The sequence below is a fragment of the Megalobrama amblycephala genome, linkage group LG16 (assembly GCF_018812025.1).
Source record: "Megalobrama amblycephala isolate DHTTF-2021 linkage group LG16, ASM1881202v1, whole genome shotgun sequence".
Classification (NCBI taxonomy): domain Eukaryota; kingdom Metazoa; phylum Chordata; class Actinopteri; order Cypriniformes; family Xenocyprididae; genus Megalobrama; species Megalobrama amblycephala.
The window spans coordinates 445,121-462,227 of NC_063059.1; the positions used below are offsets into that span (position 1 = coordinate 445,121).

General features: G+C 37.4%; 1 protein-coding gene across 1 annotated transcript in view; it reads left to right on the top strand.

Moving 5' to 3' along the window:
- The first annotated feature begins 5,747 nt into the window (after positions 1-5,747).
- LOC125248521 (E3 ubiquitin-protein ligase rnf213-alpha-like) overlaps positions 5,748-17,107 on the top strand; it is an 86,673-nt gene continuing 75,313 nt past the window's right edge. Inside the window, 8 exon segments of the mRNA XM_048160446.1 lie at positions 5,748-6,177; positions 6,841-6,956; positions 11,125-11,279; positions 11,631-11,776; positions 11,871-12,041; positions 12,117-12,316; positions 12,398-12,684; positions 13,759-14,018. Coding sequence (XP_048016403.1) covers positions 6,119-6,177; positions 6,841-6,956; positions 11,125-11,279; positions 11,631-11,776; positions 11,871-12,041; positions 12,117-12,316; positions 12,398-12,684; positions 13,759-14,018 — 1,394 coding nt within the window. The 5' untranslated portion in view covers positions 5,748-6,118.

Genomic DNA, 17,107 nt, shown 5'->3' on the forward strand with positions numbered 1-17,107 from the left:
AAACTGCAGTGAAAAGTTTTAACTCTGTTAATATTATTTAAATTTGTTTCAAAGTCAGAGTATGTCTTATTCCTTCTTAAAGAGGCTGTTTGATTTGGTTTAGCCATACAGGTTAATTAATGCATCAACTATCATATCAAACATGCACTAACATGTATTTAAGGCTGCTGTTATTTATTCATGCGTGAATCCATAGTGACTGTTGTAGTTAAGGTCAGCTCTTCACTGGTTCATGATGAGTTCATGCCTTCAATAATCATTAGTTCATGCTGAATTAAGTATTAATTCAGGTATTACCCTCATTGTAAAATGAGACTGTCCTCAAAAAAAAAAAAAAAGACCCTATAGGTCGTTTTTTAAGCTCCTTATTTCTGTGTGTATTTATGTTTTGAAGTCATGCGCCCTCTAGTGGGTGTAAAAATAATGACAGTGTCGTGTTACGTCTGTCGTCATGAAATGACGTATGACTGTCGTTACCAATCAAAATGTGTGTTCATTTAAATGCAATGTGTGGACTTTTTACACCATTTCTCTTTACCAAAACTAATTTTTATTTACGACTACACCCACCCCACCCCTAAACCTACCCTTAGTGATTTATAGTGCATACACACTTTGGGTGCTTCTCAATATCCCTCCTCGTTTCCTCGCTCCTCTGTCCTCCATCCTATGACCCGGAAACCGATCAAGCTCAGCCATCTTGAAGGACATCTCAATTCTCTAATTGCACCGCGAGGAGGCGCGGATCGAGGATGGTCTATACGCACGGAGCGTTCTTTAGAGCTTCCGCATTAATATAAGCCAGCTCGAAAACTTCCGGTGAGAGTCATGTGCTCGTGTGTTGAGCATCAGTAGTGTAATACTTAGTTTATAATCAGAATATAGTCACTTAAATAGTCAGGCATAGCATTAATTTAGTTATTCAAACGTAAGACAGCATAAAAAAAATAAAATAAAGACGTACCTCAGTGTTCCTCCTTGGCTAAATTCAATTCAACCATTAGTTTTCACACTTTTATGTGGAAAAAAAAGCTTCAAAAATTAAATATTTATTGTGCACTTTAGTTAGATTAATTGAATAAAATGTGAGTTTTCACAAGTGTGCTGAAATCATTGATCTGACAGCTGCTGTGATTATAAAGAGAGAGCGGCGCTCGCTTTCTGTGTCGTTCACAATAAAAGTTATTGTTTTTCATAAGATTTTGTGAGTATTTCATACTTCACATTGACTAAATGTATTTTAAACCTAGTTATTTTATAATGTTTAATATTTAGTCAAAAACAAAGTGAAAAACGATTAGAGGAAATGGCTGATATATGAGCAAATAAATGCTACTTTGCCGCCACCTGCTGGTTAAAGTGGTAATTATTGTCTTTTTTATTTTTAAATAAGTGTTTTCTATCAAATGTTGAATTTCCTACATTTTTAAACGTTCGGTTTTACAACGGGGACAATCTCAGAAGGATGAACAAATAATTTTTGTGGTCATCACATTAAAAATAACATTTGAAGTGCTGAAGTGTGTCTAATTACAGATACGGCGTTTTTAAACGATCCCAATAGCTTCGTCTTTATTGCAATCAATAAAACTGGTTTATTGGCAAATTAGGTAAATGTGATAACTGCATTAAAATATGAATACAACATTAAAAAGTCAACCATAGATGGTTTTGTGTCGATGTACAACGACTACAGAATGAACAGCTGACAGTTCACCGGAAACGCCGAGCTGGCTTAACGACAACCAGGAAGTAACCGTGCGTATAGTCCATTGAGGAGGCTTCCCGAGGAGTCATGCCCTGCGTTCCATTCAGAAGGGCTCATCCCTATGCCCTAATCCCTTCAAAGGGTTTACCCTCCGGAGTGAGAGCTTCGAAGGGATGAAGGGTGTAGGGGTCAAAAAAACTCTTCTTTTGGAACGCACTTCTGCGTCATCTTAACAAGACAATCAAGGAGGAGTAGATTGTGCAAGCTGCGCCCTTTATTTAACGTTAGTTTATTTATTTTAGGTTTATCGCATGTAGGCTATATTGTATTTATGTATTTTAAACATTTGAATGGACTGATAAAGGGAGCTGTAAAGTATTTTTGTTGAAGTAGAAAGTCGTTTTGACCATAATAATGTACCAAATCTAACTCGTATAAATATTAGGCTACAGTAGTACAGAAAAATATTATATATTTAAAATATGTATAAAATATTATACATACCTTTATAGTTAATCGAACTCTGAGCCTCCTGTACCCATTCTGTGACGTCAAACTTCCCTGTGCAAAGGATCATGGGGGCCAGAAGTGTCCATCAGTTGTTCCCTTCGAAATCCTTCATTCCGAAGGGCCCTTTGAAGTGGCCAGTTTTGAGCACTTCGGTTTGGAACGACCCTTCAATATGGCGGCCATGATTATTTTCACTCCGAAGTGCCCTTCGGAGGGCGATATATCCCGTTTGGAACGCACTGATAAGCGAGGATACACAGGTGCATCCTTTGCGGAAGTCTTTGTCATCGAGAAACGTGACGCATGCATAAATTCTCCTCCCCCTTCACATCTGTCACAATAATTTAAATGTATGCTTTAATGTATGCAGTTTATTTAAACTTTTACAGTTTAAATAAACTTTATATCTCACATATTTTAATGTGGCATCTTGCTTTATTGATATTTATAATATTTACTTTAAATTACCAAACTTTAACAACACATGGGTAGATCCCTCGCGTGCAGCTGATGACGCTTTGAAGTGACGCTAAAGGGAGCGAGGATATATCATTTCACTTGATTCAATTCCTCCATCCTCGCTTCTTTTCCTTGTTTCCTTCCCTCGAATCCCGAAGGGGTGGAGCTAAGACGCGAGGAAAGGAAACGAGGATGCACAAATAAGAATTGAGAAGCACCCTTTATGAGCACATGCGTTCCCTGGGATCGAACCCACCCTCGTATGATCACATGATTGCATATTGTTATTGCAATGCTCTGCCAAATATGAAAATATGATGCAGATAAAAGGGAACAATGCATTAAAATCAAAGTGTCCTGTTGTGGATAGGGGCGCAACTTTAGTAAACGCTCCTATGGGTCGTATTTCAAGGAAGTGACAAACTACCTATAGGTGATTATTGTTTGGAGAACATGTTGGGTAAAGTGCTACCCATAATGTTTTGTTAGCTTTTAATCCTTTTTTGATCCATACATGAGTGTCGAGATACTGTTGTCACTGCTAGGCCAATTGGTTTTTAAAAGATGTTTTCGGTGTATTTAAGACTGTGGATTGAGATTCTGGGCGTAGATGTTTTGAATATATATTTTTTTTATTTATAGTTATCTGTGTTTTGTATTTTTGAGTGTCTTATTGTTTGCACAGCACTGTGGTCAACATATTATTATGGGCCTCATAAATAAATTGGAATTGAATTGAAAATAAAAAAAATAAAATAACAATCAGCATTAACTGCTCTATAGCCATTCACCGGATTTCACATGGCTCTGGCGGTCTAACCTGCCTCATTAATACTTCTAGGCAAATAAAGCCCAGTCTCTAATTTACCTCTAGGCATGCACAATATGACTCACCCCCATCACTGCTTTGACTACAGGATGTTTTCAAATCCAGCCCCAGCTAATATTATGCATCTTCCATAAGGCATTGTCCAAGCACTCAACTCCATGATGCAGCGTCGAAGTTCCACTGTGCTAAATCGAGTCTGAGGGAGACAAACGAGTAGTAATAGTTTAAACTAATACTCCTGACAATCTAGTAACTGCATTAATTATGGAGGATGGAGATGATTAATCACAATTACATTTACCAAGCTGTCATTCAAGCAGCAGCTAAATTAAAAATGAAGGAAGACCCCACACCTAAGCTGGACATCATAGGATACATCAGTCATCTTTACAAAATGGCCGAACATGCTCTTTTAACAAGGACATTCAAAAACAGCAAGATGTTTTTTTCTTCAAGCAATATATAAGTTAAATTATATTTATATGGTCTAGCTGTATATGTATTCTGTCAATTTCTTTCTTTTTTTGTGTGTAAGGCTTTTTGTAATTTTAATGAGTTTCATGCCAGGACAAATGCTTTTCATGATTTCACCATGGCATGCATGACACACCCATTTTTCACAAAATGAAAGTATATAAAAGATAAGAGCCCCACACTTCCACATCAGCTTCAGTGTGTGTGGATCATATGATCTGAACTGGCCCGAGCATCCGAGCTGAGTCTGAATCTCACACACACGATGACATGCAGTGACATGTATGCTCATGTGTGAAACGCTCCTTCACTGGGTAAGACACAAACCTGAGAATCCGCTTTATTTTATAATCTGTGAGTGATTAAAATTAGGGAAGCAATCCAATTGCAATTCAGTTGTTCTGCATGTGGACATTAATATTATATGTCAGATTTTCTACAGCCAAAATAACTTGTTTTAAACTTGTCTGAGGAGAATTGTGTTTAGCTTGCTTGTTGTGTTATTAATTTTGTTTTGGGTAACGGCACTGTTTGATGTGCAGTTGTGATGATAAAATATTGTCTTATTTTGTACAGATCATGATGCTAGGATATTGATAGATTTGAGTATGTTTTGTAGAATAGGTTAGAAGATTCAGACACTCAGTCAAGTCATGTCATGGTTTTATTTTTGAAGTTGGTTGTTCTTGCATTACTTTTTATTTACAGTGAATTGAGAAACAGATGGGTCATGGCAACATGTAAAAAAACAAACAAACAATTCAAGGTGTCAATTGCATATGGCATAAATGAATTGTAATTTCGCTCAGCTTCTGGTCAGTAAGTTTCACTTTCTGTTTTTGTTTCACAACTCTTTCTACAAACAATGTAGGGATAACAGGACTTAAGGGATAATGTGTGTCTCATAGATTTACACTCTTGTGATTAGTGTCATATGGTGACAGAAGGGAAAATATTTGAGATTATTGATACACAGGTTACAGTGAGTCATGCATTGATCATATTGAGAGAAAAGATGTTTTGCAAAACTAACCAAATTTCTAATGTAACTGAACAGTCAGACTGATTACACACAGTGGGGTAAAAAAAAAAAAAAAAAAAAAAAAAATTAAACTTACTAATTTTTTTTGACATTACATGTTTTCTTCAAAATGTGCAGATAGTGTAATTTGTAATTAAATGTTTGTATTAAATAAAAATAAATAAATAAATATTTGACTAGTGCCCTTTTGGACCCCATCAGGCTGTATTAAATACTTAAATGAAGTGTTGTCTGTTTGCTGTTTATTGATGGCATGAAACTCAGTCTGTATTTACTGATAAAGAGGTCTGTGAACTTTGATTTATAATCAAATATAAATTGAAAGCAATATAGAGTTCTCTGAAATCATGTGACCATTTGCATGTTATGCAGTAAGTTTCGTTTCCTTTGCAGGGAGCAGGGGAGGTGCAGGTAAGGCACTCGGCTCTGCTCGTATTTCCTCTCACGTGATGCAAACCACGACCATACAAGCATCGATGATTTTCACATGATTTCTCCTTGTACCAGGTGTACCATGTATGCCTGGCTATATATATATATATATATGAATATATGTTTAGTATACTTTACATTTTTTAAATATTGTACATTTCAGCATCTATCCAAATTTTTGTACTAGTAAATATTCTGGATGAATACCTACTTATAAAATAGATTTGGCTAATTTGTTTTACATATTAAAAAAATACTTTTTTAATGCAATATGTTTTTGCACAGTTATGTGATTTGTGGATTTTAAGACTAAATTTTGATTCAATTTATTGTAGTTTATTGGCATGATTGTGTTAACAGATTATTATCACAATATTTTTACAAAACTAATAATGACAAGTATAGTAAAAGAAAAATGCAACATAATAATATTAAATATTAAGATTCTGTATTGGGTCTGGGCTGTATAAGGCTCAGGTGCGGCTCAGGTTTGGGGCTTCTGGTTTATTTAAGGCTGAGATTTGGGATCAATACTAAAACTTATTCAGGCCCAGTGCAGGGCCACTTATTAGTTATTAATTAGCAGAAAATCTGAATTGCTCTAAAACCACTTAAACTCCTTTGTACAGACAGAGTTTTTGAAGATGCTCTCTTTCCTCAAATCATGCTGGAGAAGAAGATCATCAGGTTTTGCACAAGATGCTCCAGGGCTGCTGTGATGAAGTAAAAAGGGCCAGGGTTAATTTGAAACCTTTCTCAATTATTTGTTTTAATTAATTCTTTTGTAACACTTTATAATAACTATGAAGCATTAGTAAAGCATTAGTAAATAGTCAATTAATTATTTCTAAAGCATTAATTGACGTTAATAAGCAGTTTATAAATACAGCTATAAATGCTTTGTTCTTGATTTATAAGCATATCTACAATGTGTTCAATAACTATATTTACATACTTTATTATTTATCAATTTATCATTTATAAATTATTACATTATTCACAAACAAGATATTTAGGAGCTGTCAGTGGTTCATAAGATCATTTAGAAAGTTTAAGTAAATGATTAATAAACTATTTAAATGTACATTTATGCATTATTATTATGACATATAGTTACTTAATATGTTACAAATTTTCACTAATGTACAGATAATATGATTTGTTATGAAATGTTTGCAGTAAATAATAATAAAAAAATAAAATAAAAAAGAAGCATTTTAACTGGTGGCCTTTTGGTCCCCATTTTTTTAAAGGCTGGAAATGGAAATGGAAAGGAAATGGAAATGGAAATTGAAAGTAATATAGAGTTCTTAGAAATCATGTGACCTTTTGCATGTAATGCAGTAATTGGTAAATTTCATTTCCTCATTCTCCTGCTCTTTGCAGACATCACCTGAGAATGGAGTGTCCTCGATGCAAGTGTGTGTCTCCACTAGAGGCAGCAAAGTTCTGTAGTGAGTGTGGCTGCAAGCTGTCATCTGAGACAAATGAGACAGCACCAGGTAAGTGCTTGCATCTTCATAGATCACATTTATCGTTTTACGATTTTTCCATTCTAGTGTTAGTTCTTTCATTTGTGTCTTACAAATATTTATTTCCTAATTTTGAATGGTTTGAATGGTTATTTCTTCATACATTTACTTTTTCCATCTAAACAAAAAAAAGTAATGAATACACAATTTACATTGAATTTATTAACTTTTTAATATTATAGAACAATCATTATTACAAACAAATAGGTTATTACAAATTATACCCCCCCCCCCCTCCCCACACACACACACACACAAACAAAATAAATAATAAAATAAAATAAATAAATGAATAATAAATTAGGGCTGGGAGTTTAATGCGTTAATATTTTTAACACGCATACGATGCATACGACAGCACCCGTAAGATCAGAACGTTCTTTACACGGTGTGTATCGCGACAGCTATAGTGCCTGCGTGACGTCGCCCCTACATAAATAATAAATGTTAATTAATTTAGTAACCTAGCTTTCTAGATAGCCTTCAGTAAATTAACTTTCTAAGAAAATGATTAATAAAACATGAGTTGACCATGTGTGTATCATACTGATAAACAAAAAAACAAAACAAACAAACAAACAAACAAACAAAAAAAACAAGATCTAGTTCACCCAAAAATGATATTAAACAACTTAAAAATGTATAATATAGCAAACATAGTGCTATCATATATAAACCTAATTAAAAAAAATCGAAGAACGAACTGATATAATGTAATTTCGAACAAAATCAGGCCAAAACGAAGTTTGTTTTGTGTTCTTTTTGGAAGTTCGAAAAGCTCGCCGCTGGCTCACATTTAAAATGAATGACTTCCTGTCACTTTGACGCTCTCACCGTATATACAGCTATGGAAAAAATTAAGAGACCACTTAACATTGATTTCTGAACTTGGAGTGGTCTCTTAATTTTTTCCATAGCTGTATATATATAGACATAATAACATCTGTTTTAAATAAATAAATATTAATATTAAAAAAATAATAAAAAATAAAAATACATCTTTGCATGCAAAATAAATGCAAATATGTATTTTTTCAGCATTGCAAGGTTTAGACGCACAAAAAAATATGGTCAGGGCATGTGGGCTATTGGTAGCCTATTATTGTCTTATTTGTCACTGCAGTTTTGCTTCAAAATGTAAAATCAAACGCACTTTTGGGTTTATTCAATGTCTTACTGAAATACAGAGAATTATCATCATTCGTGTAAAATCCCTAGTTTGTGCATCCACCGATCCTAATGGAAAATTAAGAAGCCTAAATGGATGAAGACATGCAGAAAATATAGTCTAGATAGAAAATATATCGGCCTATAGAAAATATCTTTCCTTTGCAATGCCATAATTTAATGCAGTCTTAGAAGTGGTACTGACTTATCTGCTGGATAAAATAATAAAAACAATATAGCTAAGCTAAATCTCAAACTGTGTGTCGTTTATATCAGCAACATATTTCTATTGCCCAGCCCTAAAACTGCTCAATATGAGGCTAAAGCTTGCAGACAATATGACTTTTAATAAAGCTACTTTGAAGCGATGTGTATTGAGTGTTATACAAATAAATTTGACTTTACTTCACTTGATGTAGTCCTGGCTCTATATAGGCTATATCGAATTAGGAATTCGTTCCTCATATTTAGCAGTATATTAGACGGCGATAGTAGAGTATCATACACACTATGTAAAGGTGATTTATGGCCTAATTTATGACCCCTAATTGTCTGTGTGTTGTCACTCAATCTGACTGGTCAGTGGATCTCAAATATGTTTCATGAGTGCTGTGAGCATTGATTGGCAGGTCAGTGGTGGTCAATGTCTGTTTTTATTGCTGAGTTTATGGGTGTTGTGCCCCTGATTGGCAGGTCAGGAGTGTCAGTGAGATATAGGGTTTGTAGGATTTATAGTTAGATATATGGGTCTATTTATGGGGTTATATCTCACCCCAGATCAAAATTTGTTGAATTCTGGGTATCTGGCTCCTTTCAGTCTGTTGGGAACTGTTGAGGGCCATGTTTTTCCTTTGATTGTGGGGGTGAAAGTCACCAAAGCAAATTTCACACCTCACTGTTAAAATCACTGGTGTTTGGTTAATGGGGTATATGTTAATTCAAAAATATCAAAATATCAAGACATTAATGGAAGTATTACCCTACACCACACTGGATATATCCATTAAAATTACATGTCTGGGCTTGTTCTTTTTAGAACAACTGTGTGTGTGTGTGTGTGTGTGTGTGTGTGTGTGTGTCTGTGTGTGTGTGTGTGTGTGTCTGTGTGTGTGTGTGTGTGTGTCTGTGTGTGTGTGTGTGTGTGTGTGTGTGTGTGTCTGTGTGTGTGTGTGTGTGTGTGTCTGTGTGTGTGTGTGTGTGTGTGTGTGTCTGTGTGTGTGTGTGTGTGTGTGTGTGTGTGTGTGTGTGTGTGTGTGTGTGTGTGTGTGTGTCTGTGTGTGTGTGTGTGTGTGTGTGTGTGTCTGTGTGTGTGTGTGTGTGTCTGTGTGTGTGTGTCTGTGTGTGTGTGTGTCTGTGTGTGTGTCTGTGTGTGTCTGTGTGTGTGTGTGTGTGTCTGTGTGTGTGTCTGTGTGTGTGTGTGTGTCTGTGTGTGTGTGTGTGTCTGTGTGTGTTTCTGTGTGTGTGTCTGTGTGTGTGTGTGTCTGTGTGTGTGTCTGTGTGTGTGTGTGTGTGTGTCTGTGTGTGTGTGTGTGTGTGTGTGTGTGTGTGTGTGTGTCTGTGTGTGTGTGTGTCTGTGTGTGTGTCTGTGTGTGTGTGTGTGTGTGTGTGTGTGTCTGTGTGTGTGTCTGTGTGTGTGTGTGTGTGTGTCTGTGTGTGTGTCTGTGTGTGTGTCTGTGTGTGTGTGTGTGTGTGTGTCTGTGTGTGTGTGTGTGTGTGTCTGTGTGTGTGTGTGTCTGTGTGTGTGTGTCTGTGTGTGTGTGTGTGTCTGTGTGTGTGTGTGTGTCTGTGTGTGTGTGTGTGTGTGTGTCTGTGTGTGTGTCTGTGTGTGTGTGTGTGTGTGTCTGTGTGTGTGTGTGTGTGTCTGTGTGTGTGTGTGTGTGTGTCTGTGTGTGTGTGTGTGTGTGTGTCTGTGTGTGTGTGTCTGTGTGTGTCTGTGTGTGTGTGTGTGTGTGTGTCTGTGTGTGTGTCTGTGTGTGTGTGTGTGTGTGTGTGTGTGTGTGTGTGTGTGTCTGTGTGTGTGTGTGTGTGTGTGTGTGTGTGTGTGTGTGTGTGTGTGTGTGTCTGTGTGTGTGTGTGTGTGTCTGTGTGTGTGTGTGTGTGTGTGTGTGTGTGTGTGTGTGTGTGTGTGTGTGTCTGTGTGTGTGTGTCTGTGTGTGTGTGTGTGTGTGTGTGTCTGTGTGTGTGTGTGTGTGTCTGTGTGTGTGTGTGTGTCTGTGTGTGTGTGTGTGTGTCTGTGTGTGTGTGTGTGTGTGTCTGTGTGTGTGTCTGTGTGTGTGTCTGTGTGTGTGTGTGTCTGTGTGTGTGTGTGTGTGTGTGTGTCTGTGTGTGTGTCTGTGTGTCTGTGTGTGTGTGTGTCTGTGTGTGTGTGTGTCTGTGTGTGTGTGTGTGTGTGTCTGTGTGTGTGTGTGTGTGTGTCTGTGTGTGTGTGTGTGTGTGTGTCTGTGTGTGTGTCTGTGTGTCTGTGTGTGTGTGTGTCTGTGTGTGTGTGTGTCTGTGTGTGTGTGTGTGTGTGTCTGTGTGTGTGTGTGTGTGTGTCTGTGTGTGTGTCTGTGTGTGTGTCTGTGTGTGTGTGTGTCTGTGTGTGTGTGTGTGTGTGTGTGTGTGTCTGTGTGTGTGTCTGTGTGTGTGTGTGTGTGTGTCTGTGTGTGTCTGTGTGTGTGTCTGTGTGTGTGTGTGTCTGTGTGTGTGTGTGTGTGTGTGTGTGTGTGTCTGTGTGTGTGTCTGTGTGTGTGTGTTGTACCAGAACTATAGATTAATGTTATTTTCCTAAGAAAAAGAATCAGAAATGTTCAATATTCTCTCACACAAAAACATCTTATACTGATTTAGTATGCATAAAATTATTCAATTCAATCCAATTCAAATAGCAATACTCTGATAAAGAACTGATATTTGCAAAATGTCCCCAAGTACAGTAGTAGAGTAAAAATGTCCTCCACTGCTGTGTGACTTTTGCTTTTGTGTTTATCAGATAAGTCACAAGATGAGTCTCAGTCATCCTCAGACTTTCCACATGGCACGGATAAAGAAAAGACTGATCTCAGGCCTGAATCAGAAGTGCTGGACGCCAGTGTATCTCCAGCACGACCAAATGAAGACGTCAGCATCTCTAACTCAATGAAAAAGGTGCTGGATATCAATTTTAACAGTGAAATACTCACTCTGGATTTAGATTTTAAAAGGTTTCATATTCTGAAAGTCTGTTGTTGGTGATTTATGATGCACATTTTAATTCATCCTGTTTGCATGCAATTGTGAAATTAAACACTTATTTTACACAATATTCTAAATTGACTTAAAAATAATTTCAAATAGAAAATATGCTCTGTGCTTTCATGAGGGTCTCAGTTAATTCGAGAACAGGCCCCAGAGGGAGCTAAAGCCTTGGCCAGTGGCTGCTGGCTAAAGCTGATAATCACAGAAAGCATTATAAATATGAAGTTAAATGATGACACTTTTGGTTTATTTTGCATTTAGAAGAATCAGGGTGCCAGTGTAGATTCACCGGTGAAGCACAGTCAGGAGCAACAGCAGTCTGCACATGGGAAGAAAAATTTTGCTGCTAAGCGGAAATACAATGAAAGCATGGATACAGGAAGTCAGAGTGTTGCGCCTCCAAAAAGGTGAATGCAGATTCATGTGATGAATGCACTTCTCCACAGCACTTAAAGTACGTTTTTCATGGATTCTTATCTTATCAATATTTTTAAATTGCAGAAATCCAGCATCAAAACAACAAATAAGTCCCAGTGACAGACTCACCATTTACTTTCATGCGGTCCTTTCAAAAGACTTCAGCTTTAACCCAGAAAAGGATTTTATCTGCATAAGGGCCGGTGGTAACATTGGTAACTGGGAAAATGATTTGGTTGAACTGTCTGTGTTACGGTTAGTGAAGTTTTCAATGACAATAACTTATTATTCATTACTGGAATCAACAGTTTAAGAACAGTTTGATTTCAGGGATCTTGGAGAGCATGGATGTCTTGTTGGAGGGAAGTATGTATGCAAAAAGACTGATGCTGCAGATGTGCCCATCCCATACAAGTATGTGGTTTATAAAGAGCATGATAAGTTATGCTATGAATACATATACAAATCAGATTCAAAAGAACCCACCAACAGATGTCTATGTGTTAAATCACAACTCCTGAATGATGAAGGTAGGCAAAGCTCATAAGTTCATACTTAAGTATCATTTTCATTATTTAATGGACTTAATGGGTTCTTTTCATATTTTTCAGGAGAATGGCATCAGTATGATGACATCATCTGTTCAGAACCATCTAAAAATGTGCTTAATTGGTTGATGGATTATGTGCGGTCTAAGCAGGGAAAAATAATCAAGGGAAGAGAAATCGCTGGTGAATTCATGCTGGAAACTATCTTTGACCTCCTGAGAAGCTGGAGCAAAATTAATCTCAGCAACTTCTTTTGTCAGCTGAGACAGTTTTATGAAGTCTATGGAAACCCTTTTGTATTTGAAAAGAAAATGGTGAAATGGGGCTCGCTAAATTATGGTGAAAAAGATGTAAGTGAACCATGTGTATCTCAGCATATAATGAAAACCAATTTATTAAAATCTTTACCCAAAAATCAACAAAAACCTTTACGCTTAACTTAACTTAAACAAAACTTAAACAATTCTGACCATCATCATTTGCCTCATTGATAAATTCATTTGCCTCATTCCAAACTCAAATGACTTCGTGCCACACCCGCTCAATGTGATTTTGGCCACCGCGGCACTGCCCCCCTAGAAATATAAATGCCCCTCAGATTTATGTGCCCTGGCACTGAACCAAAGTTTTCTTTAAGACACTCTGGTTGTTTCTTATTTAGAACATAATATCACACTTGTAGCTGTGCAATATTGCTCTATATCAGCACATATATGATTATCTACGGCACTTTGCAGTTGAATCACAATTGATGCGGTATGGTACAGAGTGAGGTGACCATGACACATGCAATGTTTGGTGTCAATAAGTTAAAGCATTGCAGAGATACAGCACCAAGAGTCATTTTTGCATCATGCCTCAACTTCATTGCTGGGGTATATTAAATTTGTTTGATGAATCGATTTTTTGTCGGCATGATCAAGTAGGTTTTTAAAGAAAAACCAAATGGCGAATAGCAAGTTCGGCAGCCTATGGCAAAATTGGTATCTATGTTCTCGGCATGACCCAAGAAATCTATTAAGACCAGTCTCATTGCACCATGTTAAATTATTCAAAAGCTTAATTAAAATTTTATTCTAACATTTGACCACAAGATGGTGCTGTCTCAAACTTTCAGGGAAAAGAATTGGTGAAAATATCTTATTTTGGAGTTTATATGTATGAGAACATAATTTTTCCAACGTTCAGAGTTCAAAAAAGTAGGTTTTACGGAAAATTCTACATGGTGGGAAAATATTCATGCTGTAAAAGTGGCTTCAGGGTGCAATCGAATCATCTTGAGCCAAAGAATCGGAGGAAAATATACATTTTAATTTCTTGGTGAACAATGCCCTTTAGATAAACTGAAAAATAATAATAATAAAAACTGTAAATGCAGATGTCATCATATAATTCAGCTTATTATCTTAATTTCATCCTGTCAGGTGAGAAAGCTTCTGAAGGAGTTCATGCTGAAATGGGTAACCCCAGAGCTACAGAGAGGCAATCAAGGAAAGAGTGCATTCATAAAGGAGCCACTGAAAGCTGCTCTCATTATGCTCTACATGTGGGACAAGTATAGACTAGATTTAGACAGCGGGACTCTTTCTCGTCTCTGCACTGCCCTCTGCCTGCCAAAACTGTCTAAGGAGGAGTTCCTCTCTTTCTGGACTGACATAACAGAATCATTTCCACTGATAAACATGTGAGTACTGTTATGTAGTTTACAGTTTTGTATGATTCCCCATATGAAAATGAAGTTTATTCAAGTGTGCTTTTAGTATACTTCTTTTAAATGTATACTTTCAGTCTACTTTATACTTCTAAGAAATTATATAAATTGCACTTAAGTATACTTTATTTATACAGACAGGTTTAAGTATATTTAGCCTATACTTGTACTCAATCTTTTGAATGAGATATACCTAAAAGTATAAATAAGTATACTTGGCTTATAGTGGTGTTATAGTGGTATAGCTAAATGCTTTTTCCACACAGTTTTACATACTGTCTTATAAACTTGCATTATTTGAAAATATCGATTTATAAAGAAAACGGATATGTCCCTGTAACACAGTTTGTATGCACGGGAAGAATGAAGCGGGAACCGGCGAACCATAACTTTTAATAAACCACAACTTTAATATAAAATAAACAAAGAACGAAACAAAAGTAAAATGTTCCTCACGGACAACTGCTGGCCACACAATCATAACAAACATTAAATAAAGTCCAGGCCTGGTCCTCTCGCCTGCCCTACTCGTCACAGTCCCTAATTCTGAGTATCTGAATTTTGGTGTAGGCTAGTCCACTGGTAGTGTATATAGGAACTTATGTAAAATCTATTTTACTCTTTCTCCACCACTGACTGAATGTTCAGGCAATCCATGTTTTCACCGTTATACAGTAGGTAGTGCTTTTGAGGATTCAGACACAGTATTTATTAGGAGTAATCCACAATCAAGTTCAAAAACAGGCAAATAGTCAAACACAGATAGGCAGTCCAAACAATGAGAACACAGGCAAACCAAACAAGGGAAAACACAATGAATTCAAGAAACTTAGAAAACCAGAAAACCAAGGCTAGGGAAGCAGTGTAAACATCAGCAAGACTGAGCAGTGTATAAGACCGAAACCATGGTTGTGTCCAAAATCGCCCCCTATACCCTTAAATAGGCCATTTGTAGTGGTGTCTGAAACCATAGTGGATGATGTTGAGAGCACTCATGCAATCACACAATGCACCACAATAACAAATGTGTACAACCAATTCACGCTCAATGTCTATAGAATACCCATAATGCATGGTGAGAGTCGCATGCTGAATGAATTCCTGCGTCTTGCCAGGAGACGGCGCAGCTGAATCAATCATCCATTCATTTTCCAACTATGGTGGTCCAACATAATATAATACTAGTATAAATTTTAATCGATCATTATAAATTTTTTTGTGAAGTAGCTAACATAGCATAATCAGATGCAGCTTTATTTTTAGTAACAGTAATACAGCATTTTCTCCATCATACAATACGTTTTAAAATTAATTGCATGTCATTTATCAACACAATCATCCAGCATTTAATATGATATTGTAAAATCGATCTATCTTACTGCAGTGTGTAACAGTGTCTCACAGCAGCCGCCGAGCGAACGCACAGAGTAACGTTATAACATCATTTTCAACACTCTCAAATGTATCTAATATGATAAACAGAGCTGCATCACCTCATACTCATGACCGGAAAAGAGGCAGCGGCGCCGGCGACTGTGTCATAATAAAAGTCCCGCTGCTCGTGAGGCGTGTGTTGCTCAATCGCTCCAGCTCCTCGTTCAGCTCCACAACACTCGCTCCTGCTCTGCTTCACACTACAGTAATGTTAATAATCACATCCATGAACATGATTTCTTCCCGAGTCCTAATCCCTATTCTTTTGCACCGTCCGTTGAGATGGAGACCACATGTCCCAAGATTCTGCGCTCAAACTTGGCGTCATCAAGCTACGCCTTTGTTTTGAATAGGCTTCTAGCGGACAGAAAATATAACCTAGTGCACCTTTAAGCATTAATAATCATACATATCCACCGTCTCATCCATTTAAAATTGGGGCTTCAAACACAGGTTTGCAGCGGTGATGTCAAATCTCACTCCTTATTGGTTGTCACTTGTGATCTGTGACCATCAGAGACATGCCGAATTTGAGTTGCTGTGTTGAGTTGAGGTGCAGCGTGACACGTTGAAGGATGGAAATGCAGATCAGGGGAATGTTTGCAGCAATTATACACTTTAATTTCATTCTGTAACTTACATAAAATTATGGGCGTTTCTTAAGTTTGCAAAGTGTGGACTTGCGTACTTAATAGTTCGGACTTGGCAAGTTCGACTGAGGAGAACGGACTCCCAAAGACGGGAGGACACAAGTCCGGTGATACTGCAAACGGCACAGTACGTACTTGACAGCATCTATTGCAAGCCATTTCACTTTACATTTTTCCCAGTGTTACTTGTCATAATTACATACAGAGATCTACAATCATATTCTTACTAGTAAAAAACTTGTATTCATTAGATGCAAAACAGATTTGGGATTACACCCATTTCCCTCACAAAATCCTGCCTGTGATGCTACTCTTCAAAATAAAAGTCCTATTAGAATGACTTGTCATTGTGTCAAGGCAGGAACACACCAAGCCGACACTGACGAACTAGTGGTGATGAAAGCAGACTGCGGGTTTGGCTCACGTCGGCAGCTTCTGTGTCCAAAGTTGCCCTGACACACCAAACCAACGCTAGACAGTCGACGGCCAAGTAGCACGTCAGTTCCGAACCAGCGGGTGGCAGTATCTGAACAGCCAATCAGAATGATCAGATGGCCCGACGAGCTCCAACGCCGATTCAACATTTCAAATCAGCCGTAAAAAAGGCGACAAGGACTAACTTCAGCCGACGGTGCAGAACACACTGAGGAAAACTTAGTCAGCCGACGAACAAAAACTGCCAAAGTATTATAATAAAAAAGTATTATAATTTCAATGCAAATGCTAACCAAAATTCCACTACTACATTCAAACAATACGGTCTGTCTGGCCTATTATGCTCTCTACTTATCATACTAAAGGAACACATGCATCCCCCCAGAGCACTTACAGGTTCATATTCAAGAGCATTCACACCTGTCCCTGAACAATGCAACAGGCATCTGCCCCCAAAAATCCAGAACATCCAGAGCCTGTTTTTCTATCTGCTAATGCTATAAACTGCTACTTGGGCAACATTCATAAAAAATCTCAGGATCA